The sequence below is a fragment of the Oreochromis niloticus genome, linkage group LG13, assembly GCF_001858045.2.
Source record: "Oreochromis niloticus isolate F11D_XX linkage group LG13, O_niloticus_UMD_NMBU, whole genome shotgun sequence".
Taxonomy (NCBI): domain Eukaryota; kingdom Metazoa; phylum Chordata; class Actinopteri; order Cichliformes; family Cichlidae; genus Oreochromis; species Oreochromis niloticus.
In genome coordinates, this window is record NC_031978.2 from 11,283,167 (window position 1) to 11,295,863 (window position 12,697).

General features: G+C 41.3%; 1 protein-coding gene across 1 annotated transcript in view; it reads right to left on the minus strand.

Annotated features, from left to right (window-relative positions):
• Positions 1-34: 34 nt before the first annotated feature.
• arid5b (AT-rich interaction domain 5B) overlaps positions 35-12,697 on the minus strand; it is a 75,221-nt gene continuing 62,558 nt past the window's right edge. The window contains exons 9-10 of the mRNA XM_005474332.4: positions 5,381-5,591; positions 35-5,190 (exon numbers count right to left, since the gene is read on the minus strand). Of these exons, the coding sequence (XP_005474389.1) occupies positions 3,193-5,190; positions 5,381-5,591 (2,209 nt within the window). The 3' untranslated portion in view covers positions 35-3,192. The remainder of the gene's footprint in view (positions 5,191-5,380; positions 5,592-12,697) is intronic.

Consider the following 12,697-nt stretch of genomic DNA (forward strand, 5'->3'; position numbering starts at 1 on the left):
CAGTTCAGTTAAAGAACACAACTGAAGAAACGTATAGATAGTAAAATACTTTAATTAAATATACAGGAGGTCATATAATACAAAATGTGTATTTTTTTGTCTTGCCTGCCAGCTGGGTGATTGGTAAACAGATGGCTGCTGTATCAAAAACACTTTCAGGATGCACATTAATGGAAACGACATGGAAAAAAAAAAAGTGAAACGACAACAAATAAACAATATCCTAATTCTTAAATTGTAGTGTTTGAATTTAACGTGATCACGGTGACCTTGAAACAGAGCAAACAAGGACACGGCTAGATTGTGTAACCAACTTTTATACTGTTTTTATACTATATACAGATTATAACAGTTTATATGATAACAACCACGCAGTACTATCTACAGTGCTATTTACACAAAATAAGACGAGAAGGAGGGGTTGCCATGAATTGATCCCGTATGAATGTTCTGTACAGGAGCCAGCACTAATGCCAGTTTTACCTACACACAGCAATGTACAGTACTTAATCAGAAATGAATGTCTTTATCTAAGTATTCGGTAAAACTTTACAGACGTTTTACAGATTTTTTTTTCTTCTTCTTTTGAAACACCAGACATGTTCACTGTGTATTTCGACTATCCTGGATTGCAATTATATAGTGGTTGTAAAAGCCGGCGCAGGTGTTGTCTTTCCACCTCAGGCTATGGAGCATGGTAGGCATACTTTATGGAGTCTGGTACCTTTTCATCACTGCTAGAAAACACATAGAGCACACACGCCCTGCGGGTGACAGACACCAGACCTGTGTCAGGATCAGTAAATCTTGCAGGTTCTTGTATAATCGACTGGCTGACAGAGTTAAGCTAGGTCAACAGATTTACTTAAGTTAAAGCGTAAGTGTTTAAAATTTAAACTTCTTAAAGTGCCCCTATGTGTTTCACCTTATTTATTTATCTGTTATATAGCTTTTCTTTTGTATATTTAAAATTATTCTCTCACACAGAAAACACTGCTGCTGAACTGCTTTGCCAGTCCAGGCTTTACTTGCTTGTCTACATCATAATGTAACACTGTGACACATTGCCTTCTTAGCAGCTAGTTTGGTGCGCACTCAGACAAAGAATAATGAGCAGTGGCATGAATTAAATCCAGAGGCAACCAGCTGCAACTTCTTTAAAATGCTGCATATCTCAGTTACATCTAAAGAACTGAATAACAGTAGATTCATCTTTTATTTGTTTGTTTTTTTAAGTATTTTTTGGGGGATAGACTTTTTTGCCTTCGGAGTTGAACCCAGGGCCACTGTGGAATATGGCCGCTTGTGAGCTAAACCAGAACCCAAATTACTTTTATTTTTGACAGCTATATCTTAGAATAATTGGAAAATTCTTGTGTTTACTGTTGGTACAGAGCACGGGTAGTGTGGCTAACATTATCATCCTTTGCTTCTGTCTGTACTCTGTGCAATTACACACACTGTATTTTTTTACAGCAAAATTCCCAATAAAGCTGCTCACATTTACATATTTTTCTATTTCTGCTGTCAGACAACAGAAAGAGCACAAACCCACTGAGACTAATTTAAAATAGCTGTAACTTTCAAGTTATTAAGCCATTGCTTAGAACTGCTAGAATTATAACAGTGACTTTGTCTAACAATATCACCGTTTATATAAGTAGGTGGACCATTTCAGAGGTTGGGAAGAGTATAGAAAAGAAGGTTTTCATCAATAAAGTGTGTAAACTTACTCAAATAGGTCCCCAAAATATGTTATGAACCTGTAAATGAGCACAATAGGGGCACTTTATAATTTAAGCATGGATACTAACCATTAGGTTTACAGCATAAACATTTACATTTTAAAAATGTCCCATTCTGTGCCTCACACATTAAGTCTGGTGTCTGATAGCCAAGTGTGCCATATTGTTTTTGCATGGGTGTCTGTGCGCTTCGTTTCAGACAAGAGCGACAGTAATATTGACATTCCTACCCTGCTACAGAAGATAAACCTTAACAACTGTAGTGCTAACTCTAATCCAACACTGCGAAAGGCACAGATATTTGCAAAGCAGTAATATCCTAAGTGACAACATTCCTATCAAATCATACAGGGAGTCTTTTCAGCGTACTGAAGAAAAGAATATGTTCACCAACAAAAAAAGCTTTTCAAGTCAAGAACAAAAAGATGAAATGCTGATTTTTTTTTGTGGTGAGCATTCCACAGCAGACAGCTGCTTCATTATGCTGGTCCTGCAGACAAAAACAAGCCGCTAGAGTCTACTCATCACAAAAGGTTTAGGGGGTCATATCACTTTTAGTTTAGAAAGTAAAAAAATTTAAATGACTTTTTAATCAATGCTTAACAAAAAAAGTAATTTGTCAACAGATTGAACATGAAAACTGCTTATGTTGTATTTGAACTGAAATACATGATTATTAATAAAAGAAAAAACCTGAACTGAGGAACAAGTGAGTCTACAGTACATCTGTCATACACAGCACCTCTAAATGTTGTTATGATTAAACTATTCGTGTTATGCAGCACCACAGTGAGTGTTCATGTCTATTCTAAAGAGTCCATGTGGATTTACTGTGGCACAAACAGGCAACAGAGCTCAGCGTGGAGACATGTAAACAGATACAACACCACTGGCTGCCTAAAGAGTAATTATGCGCTAAACAGCTGCTGAACATGGTTTGCAATTGTGAACGCACCTCTAGTTATATAAAGAATTTGATTTACGTTGTCATGTTACTTGTAGTGTTCTTAAGCAACAAAGTTTAGCCCTCAGATGTAGTAAACAAATGGCTTTTCTCTGTTGCCCTCAACATTTCACACATCCAGAGCAACAACCTGACTCATGGTTACTGAGAGCGGCAAACTGATTTGTGAGCACATACACATGAGCATTGTGCAAATAAGAATACGACGACAACAACAAAAAAGATACAGTAAGTGGTGATACAAATAAAGAACAGTGCAAAGTATATAAACAAAGGCATAAACAATTAAAAAAAATAAAGAAAATGGAATTTTCAGTCCACCTGACTGATGCATTTATCAGTCAGTTATCAGCCAAAGTTATATAATCAGTGTTTTGTTTTGACTGAGCCACAATCCCCGAGATAGAGAAACAAAGACAAAGAAAAGCTGAGACAGTTTCTGAGGATGAAGAAAGAGAGTGGGAAATAAATGTCTCCTCTTTCTCACAGTCTGGTGCTGGGGTGTACCGAGGACAGCTGAGGTGGGAGGGTTGAGAGAGGGTATAGATGGTGCAACAGGTCCCCATACAGTGCTGCCCCACCAGGGTGCCTGTAGAAGTGGTGTGGGCTAGGGCTAGAGGCCAGCAGCTGCCTGTGGAGCATCATGGAGTGGAATAAAGGGGGCACGAGAGGTGATACTGCTGACTGGCTTTTTAGGTACTGGAGACCCGGATGCTGCTGGAGCCCGTCCTGGGCCCCTGGTGACACCAGGCTGCCAGGCGGGTATATGCCAGCATAGAGGGGTGCAGCATGAGGTGGGGGAAAAGTGGTTGTGGGGTGTCCCTCAGGAAGGTGGTTGTTGAGGTGAACAGCATGGGCCGGCTCAGCTGGTTTCAGCTCTTCTGGATCGCTACGTCGGATTGTGCCAGCAGGGTGGATTGGTGTAACCACACGAACTTTCCTCTCAGGGACATCTTCGCTCTCGGGCTCTGCTAAACTTCTTTTACTGGGTCGATTGGGGCTGGTGAGGGAAGATTCACCTGAAGCTTTGGGGCTGGGAAACGACTGTGATGCCTCTGCTGGGTTCTGCTTGGGGGGAGAGATTGTCATAGGAGGAACTCTGCATGCTTTAGGGTGAGAATCCAAACCCTGGTGCATGATGGAATATGAGAGACTACAGAAGGGAGGCTTTGAGAAAGAGGAAACCCTCTGAGAGCGTTGTTTAGAAACTGTGAAGTCTCTTGGCTCATCTTCGGCCTCTCTGCTCTCTCCATGTGTTTGAGTCCTGTCACTGAAATGAGATCTGTAGGCCAAGCCCTCTTGCTCCAGGGTGCCACAAACAAAACCCTGGCTGCCTTCACGGTCCCTTGTGTAGTGCTCTCGCCGCTCTGCACTAACAAAGCCAGGAATCCTCTCTTGACTCAGACAGTTCTCAGTTTGCCTATACAGATTGTGGAGGTGAGGGGAAGAGTAGCAGTCACTTGCGTAGTTCCGGGGCTGAGAAGCCGGGCCCTGGAGTAGCTTCTCCCCACTGTTTTCCAAGGCATCCTGAGCTCGGGGGAGATAGGGCTGCCATGGTGCGCTTACTTGAGGCTGGGGATGATGGCTTGTCCGGCAATTGTAACTCTCTGAAAGCTCCCCAGCAGTGCTCCTCTCTGATGGGCCACCTGTGGCTTGTTGGTGAGGCTTGCTGCTCTGGGCATGCTGGATGACTGATGGCCTGAATATAGGAGCTACCTCTGGGATGCCGTGCCTTTGTCCTAATCCCTCCTCTTCACTCTTTCTCTTCTCCTTTTCCCCTTCAGACACTGATATGACAGGAACTGAGGATGTAGCTGTGGGAGGTGGAGGCTGAAGAGAAAGAGGTGTAAAGGAGAAAGGGTTGGACTCACACACTTGAGAGAGGAGCTTCTTTTTGGCCAAAGGAGACATGACCCCCTGGCTTGCTTTGCAGTAGGCAGCTGTCTGTCCGGAGCCCTGGGTAGACTCCTTCTTAATAACCCCATAGTCTTCTTGCTCTGGGTAGGAATCTGTGCTTAAGTCTATACACTGTTTGTCTGCCTGTTTACACATCGGCAACACCTTCCCCACTCTCCCACCATGACCTTCAATGGGGTCTTTGACCCTGGAGAAGGGCTCAGGCAAGGCTACATGTCCAGCAGGTTTGTCTATATCCCATCGATGAGACAGGTAAGGGTTTTTAGGAATGAAATGACCTTCAGTTTGCTGTTCACAGGTGAGTTTTGACTGCAGGGCCTCACTGATTTGCCTCCATTCGGGCTGGGAACCAGAACCAGTACGAAGGGGTAGACCAGCATGTGGGCCTCTGCAGTCTGGCTCTTTGGGGCAGAATGAAGATGGCTGCTCCACCACCAGGGACTCCTCTTTCTTCAGGGTAAGGTGTAACTCTTCCTCCTCTATTACAATTGGTTCATCTTGCAGAGGTACCTCCTGTTTTATGGCTATGGGAGGGTCATGATTCTCTTCTTTCACCGTATCATCCTGCAATTTGGAAAAATGATAGTTATTTCAGTTTTTCAAAGAAGAAAAGAAACTCCTATACTTTCTTATTTGGCAAATTCAACACAGGGGGTGAGGGACTGATGAGAAAGCACAGCAACATAAAAATTAAATTGAATTGAGAGTGAGATGGATCCTGATGAGCCAGCAGCTGGATAGGTTTGCTACTAACCTGTGACTGTTCTTGGCCTTTCAGTGTATCCCCTCTATCCTTTTTACTCCCCAGCTTGGGATTGCTCAGGCTTTTTAATTTCTTGGCCCCTAGTCCTTTGGCTTTGGCTCCTGACGCCTTCTCCTGGCTGCTCTCCTGCTTCCTGGGTTTGGCCAAGGGGAGGGGTTTATCGGGCTCTCCTTTAACATGCCTCTCGTAAGGGAGGAGGAGCCTGAGGAAGAATGTGGGCAAAGCAGATACGATCAAGTTATGTCCTGTCAACTTTGCAAGGCTTGGTTACTGATATATTGTGGATCATTGCACATAAACAAAAAGCTTTTTTTTCCTGCTAAACAGGAAAAAGGCGGAAGCTTTTTTTTCAAAAAGCAAAACACCTTGGTTGTTTAGCGTAAAATACAATACACCACATTGTTTGGCAACTGAGCTGCAGCTTCGCCCCTGGCATGCAGTGTATCAAATAGCTTGCTTTAAAACCTCCTTGTTTTAATACCTGGCAAGCATTAACGATCCTATTGTAATTAAACTAGGTTAGGGGAAATCCAGGCTCAAATGGGTGCCAGAGCATGTGTGTGTGTGTGTGTGTGTGTGAGAGACAGAGACAGAGAGAATGTGAATAACTAGTTATCTCCTGCTGAGACAGATCACATTTGGTATTTCTTTAACCTTGACAGAAAATAATATGTGTGTGTGTGTGTGTGTGTGTGTGTGTGTGTGTGTGTGTGTGTGAGGGGATTTTAAAGTTAATGTAGTTTGGAATGAAAAAAAGGGGGAAAATATCTTGGAGAAATGACATCAAATTCTTTAAAGAAACCTCACCGCACATAATCTCTAATTTAATATACTAATGTTATTAATGATAGAAGCCCTTAAATTGGTTATAATAATGAAATATTTCAGCTGGTAAAAGCATGCTTTAGTTGTTACATGTTATGAAATCCTGAATAGCTGCGTATGCTTCAACTTAATTAAGTCCATACTAAGTAACAAGGAAAAATCTGTAGAATAAACATTAGGCTATTTTTGACTTCTGGTAATCCTCCTCTGAATACGTCCCTAGTCACTTTTCCATATCTGATGTCATAACTAATGGGAACATTAGGATCTGGATAACATAACAACACCCATGTGTAAAATAATGGCATGAAGAAACCAGTGAGGGAAACTTTTAGGCTTTTATTGCTAGGAAAAGAAAATGGAAATTGGCACTAGACCAGAAATAAGAAACACTGTGGAACAGGAAACCAAGACAACTGAAAAACTACGACACTAAGAACTTCAATAAGTTCTTCTGAAAATCTTTCCAGCTCCTCTGTCAGTTTTTTTTAAACAATAAAAATCCATGAAAGCCAGACAGAAACATGACTTTCTCAGTCATGAGAAAAAAAAAAAAAAGGTCTTCTCGTGTAACGACAAGAGACGGTTGCACTATTCCTTTTAAGGGACATGGCGGTAAAACAAACAATGAATCAAGAGCTGTTTCGCCTCCTCTTCAAAAGGAAGAAAAAAAAGCCTCAGAGAGTTCAAGAGGCTCTGTGGGATTTTTTGTTATTTTTCCTCTGAACAAAAGTGCTGGCAGGGAAAGCGGTGAAACTACATTTCATACAGCTGGTCTGGCACCAGGCCCCAGGCCAAGAAAGGAAATGTACTATTAAATGTGACTTATTGGAGAGATGGAGAGCAAAGAGGTTGTGAAAGAGAAGAGAGGAGGGAAAGGGCCAAAAGGAAAAAGAAACAGAAGGAGAGAAAGAGGGGCATAATGACATGTTAATGAACAGGAAAAATGATTTTGAATAAAGGAATGAAAAATCCTAGAAAACATAACTTTAAAGTAGAAGCAGTGGATTTTTCCCTGTTAAACAGGGAAGTGCTTCTCAGTCTTTCTATAATTAGGCCTTCTTGCACAAAAAAGGAAGGTGAAGTAAATCTTCCAGTGTTATAAACAAAAGGTCTTGAAAATTGTTATCGACATACCGACATGTAAAAATATCTAGAGGCTATTAGAGATCAAAGGGCTAGAAAAGTGACATATTTGCTGCGTATACAAGGGTCTACTGTTGACTATCAGCAGGATCTGTGGGAAAGAGATGGCTGCCTGGGCCTGGGTCAACTTTATGGAATGTCAATAAGGGGTAGGGGGATGGTGGTGTTGCTGGTTAATGTAAGAGCTGAACCCGGGAAATTACTGGAGCCTTAAATAGTTACAAATGGAAAGCTTAAGATGTTATGTTGGTTGAGAACCCCCCCCCCCAAAAAAAATCAGCCTCAGGAAGTTCAATTCATTGTTAGAAAGACTTGTTTTGTAACACTTAACTGCTGACCAGAAATTTCAGTCTATTAAATTATGATTGCACATTTCATACACCTATTACAGTATCTTTGACTGCCAGGACGCAAATATTAAAACTACAGGAGTCCATTTTTAATTCTGTAAAAAACAAACAAACAAACAAGGCAAAGCAAGCAAAAATTAAAAATAAAATCCTAATAGACCCCTGTGTGTGAAAGCAATTTCAAACACTGCACCTATAACTTAATCATGATTATGTAGTATGATATAATAAGCACTTATAATACAATACTGCTATAAGTAGCAATTTCCTCCAAAGCAGGGGAAGGGCTAAGCTTGGCAGCCACTGAAATAGTTGAGAGAAAGCCAGATGTAGTTATTAATTTGAGCCACTTGGGGGCGTATTCTGCACTGGAAGACTCCAGCAAGGAATTTCATCAAGGCAGGAGAGGCAACATTTTTATGAGGTCAATAAATACTTAACTTCCTCTCATGCCAATTTATCACCTGGCTTTTGTTTAAGCGGCCGTTTTCCATGTTCCTTAACAAGGAATCCAAATACGCAGTGAAGTTGAAATATTTATATTAATAGACAGAAACTATCTCATGTAATTAATCTGAAAAAAACATTTCTTCATATATATACAATGGATTATTTGTGACTGATTTTGGAATCTGGGATCAACAACACTGTGATTCAACAGAACAAAACTGTCAACTAAGCAGGTCTGTGCCTTTGAAATAATGGCTTACACACAAAGCACTTCTACTGAAAACAACAAAAAAAAGACAACTTGGCAAAAACAAGGTGACTTTACCAGCAATGTGCTGCTGTTGTCCGAGTTTTGTGTTACAGGAACAAGCAGTGTGCTCAAATCCAAGAAATGCCTAAGTCACCAAATAAGTGGAAAAAGCCCACAGGCTGTTCCATTTCAACAATTCCCCTCCCATCCGTCCTGAAATTAATTTTTGCTGGTGTTGTGTTAAGATCACAAGAGCTGCTTCATGCGTAAAAAAAAAAAAAAGAAGCTGGTGGACAAGCCCCTGGGGCTGTAGAAAGATCTGGAGGAAAGAAAAATAACGTGCTTTTACAAGCCTGTAAGGAAAAGAGAATAAAATAGAAAAAGATAAAATCAAATCTTTATCGTATGTAAGTGGAATGGTTAAGCATCATCACAGCGATGAGAAAACAATAACTGCTGTAGAGAAAGAGCCAAGATGCCGGCAGAGGGATAAACAGACATTGTAGCTGGTCCCTCTGCTTTGGATTTATGCCTCAAAGCCCCTCTTTTGTCTCGAAGCCAAACCACTTGAGGTGACCCTCATTCATGCAGTTAAAACAGGAGGGCAGCGCAGGAATGTATGAAAAACTTAAGTCCTTTGTCAAGTCTGAAAATACCAGATTTAAAATGACCTCTACTGTTCCCCCGGGGTTTGCTCTCATTAGCTGCTGCTGCTGCAGCTTGCAGTAAATGTTCGCCATACAAGGTGTGAGCCAAGAGTGCTACATGTAAGTGTTTAAAATAAATGTGTACTATTCTGCATAAAGCACCACTCAAGTCTTTCAGTCACTAAAGTATTAATACGCCATAATATCCACAATATGTTCCCTCTTGCTGCCCTGAAGTGGACTGAAATCTCAGCAAGAATATCATTAATTTAATTTGCAACACTGAACCACTTATTAATTTCAGTAGACTTGAATAGATTCTCATACAGTCGATTGCCTGTCACACATCAGTGCCATAATTTGTGATTTCTCACTGCCACTGGGGGGGAAAAAACTCAGACCTTTTGATTAAATTCGACACATAAAGAAATGATCCGATATTGTGATTTGTTAGATGGCTGCAAAAAAGAAAGAAGAAGAGGTTTTTATCACTGAATGCTCAATAAAGCATTTGTCTTGGGGAAACCATCTCGCTCTCAGATGTTAAAATAGCTGCCTGCTATTTTAGTGTAAAGAACATGCAGCTCTTTGGCTGCCTTCCCACTCTAGCTCAAGTCCACATTCTGTGGAAGTGTCATGGATATACAAAGAATTTGGCCATCCTTCTGATACAGACAACATGTTGAGACATTATTATAGTCTTAAGGAATGCTGAGAGTAAATACTATGTTATCATATTGCAACTGTCCTATCTCTCTCCTGTTTTTTTCCTTTCTTTCTTTTTTTAAAAACTAAAATAGTCAACCATTTTTACTTCTTTAATAAATTCTGTCAATGTCTCATCCTGCTTCTTTCAGGTTTACAAGGTGATACTCTCTCCACACCACTTCTTACTGCAATCTAATGATACCCTCTGCTGTAGGACAACACACCAACTGAAATCTGTGTTTCAGTGTAAAAGTATAATGCGCTACATCTGATGTATTGCAACACAGCAAGGACAACGCGGCGCGAGACGCTGACGAGTTCAGAATAAAATTTACAAAACAATCCTGTCTCTTTCTCTCTTCCCCAAATTTGAAACCCGTGGTGTTATACGGTAATTCTCAGAGCAAGGACTGACTCAAGGTTTCCTAATAATGTATTTTTATATCTGGAAAGCAGCTTTAGTGAATGCAAAAGAACATCGATACCAGGAGGAATGAATACAGGCTGAATCAATAAAACATCTAGTCGACTAAAATTGGAACAGTTGTGCATCTGTCTTAAAAGAAACACATATCTGCATGATCTGAGCCAGAGAATATTTCACAGGCTCCGTGTACAGTACATCTGGCAAACATCCATTACTTTAAAGATGAAATGATTTAATCCAAAAAACCCTCATCTGCGTTTTCTGCTATTACCCAAAACCTCAGAGTTTTTAAATAGCAAATTATTCTAAATTGCTTCGCTGTTGCCATGGATACCCCCCCCACCTCCCCCTCCAAACCACCCCCCCCCTCCCCCCACACCAATACCAACCCCGTGGTGCAATTACATTAGAGTGCCAAGGCATGGTGAGGTATTAAAAATCCGTAACAGGCAGAAATGAACAGAGATGGTGGAATGTGATGTTTCTGTAACAAGAGATCACGTAGGAAACCTGGAAGATTAAATATGTAGGAGCTGTTAAAAGGCGCTGACCTGTATAATGAAAGAAACAGCATGAAGTGCAAGGCAGGGAGTGGAAGAGAGAGAGAGACGGGGAGAGAGAGAGTGAAAGAGAGAGAGAGGAGGGAGAAAATGGCACAGCACAGAAGCAAAAGGCAGTCTATTTCAAGGTTATTGATGCCATCTTTTTCATGACCTCATTTTTAATTCAGAGCGCTGGGCCCTGACAGCTAATCTCGGGAAACGGTTTAAATAAATATCATTAAAGCTTCCCCGTAGCTGCAGCGGCAGACCTTGGCTTGGACATTTCTACATTGATTTTTCCCTGCGCACTAATGAAGGGCGCTCTGTGCCTAAACAACAGTAACTTTGAAAATGACAATTAGCTGAGGTTATCTCCTGTTCAATTCCAGCTATGTAACTCTATTTCTACCAGTGATTACCGCCCGCTCCTGGACAGCATAAATATAGTGATTATGCCCCTGGCTCCATCTTTCACAATAACATCTCCTAGGAAACCATTTCATATGATTTTACCATTAGGGCTGTAAAGGGATAATGTGTATAATTTAAAACGAGCACTGAATGCTTGTGGATATTCACAGTCTTTAACCCAAATAACACCAAGACAGCCAAGAATATCCACTTAATTGAAAGCAATTATGTCCTGAAATATTGTTTCCTTTTTTCCTACTAGCTGGAGACTTTTTATTTCCTGCTCTACTCTACTTTGGCCCACTGAGACAAATCAAAGTGATCCTTCTGAGAGATGAGGAAAACATAGGTGTTGTTCCAGTTTGTTCACTGTACATTCTTCCCTGTGAAATATATTTCTGTAGCACGTTGACTAATGATTAAAGGTGGAAACAAAGACGCCTCTGGGGAACAAACACATACTTCAGCGAGCCCACAAACAGCCTCATTCATCATGCAGAGAGAATGGCCGTGTTTGCTGAGTTAATACAATGAAGCTAATTGCCCTCCAAGCAGCCCAAACACCAAGGCTCAGCTAAAATTATTCCCCTGAATGGAAACTTGCTCGGCTTCAGCTGATATCTCTCTCTCTCTCTCTCTCTCTCTCACACACACACACAGACACACAGACACACACACACACACACACACACACACACACACACACACACACACACACACACACACACACACACACACACAATCACCCCCAACCCCTCCTTCTTACACCTTCTCTCTGTCAGACTGATATTCACTGCAGTGTGTGGATATTATTGCTTTGTATTGATTCAGCATTATTTTCTCTCAGCTGCTTCTCGGTGGCTGGAGAGGGAAAGGCCAGCGCAGCAGCAGTCACACCTCAGCGCTTCCCACAAATTCGTCCTACACCCCTATTTTATGCCTTACAGACAAATGAACAATATAGCGTTTTACTTCAAAGTAATTGCTGCACTCCACAAAATAAGGATGAAACACGTCTTGGATTCTGAGTTTTGCAACAACAACAAAAAAAAGCAAAAACTTCTTTTTTTCCCCAGTATCATATTTGAAGCCATAAATTGATAGTCACGTCTATTATTAGTAGAAATAAGAGCATCCGGTTTGGAGCAGGTTCTTATTTGAAGTTCGGAGAAACAACTGAGAATGCAGCGTAAACACTGGAGGCACCAGCAGCTGAACATTTAGAGGCGCATTGTCAGCTTGTCAACAAATTCAACACCTAAAATAATATACTCTCACAAATATGGTGTTGCAAATTTCCAGGAAAAACTGCCCTGGCCACCACTGCCTGTGTTCGTGAATTCGCTTACAGCATGCAATCTTGACACAATATGAAGGTGCCTGGCTCCCTCATATGGTACTGCTGGCATATTGCTGTATTACTGACAGGTGTGTGTGTGTGTGTGTGTGCCTGAACTGTGCTGATGCATAAACCTGCAGCAGCCGGAGGGATGTGGAGAGGGTCACAGGCCCGGAGGAATGACCTGCTTCATGAGCGACTGGTTATCTCTTG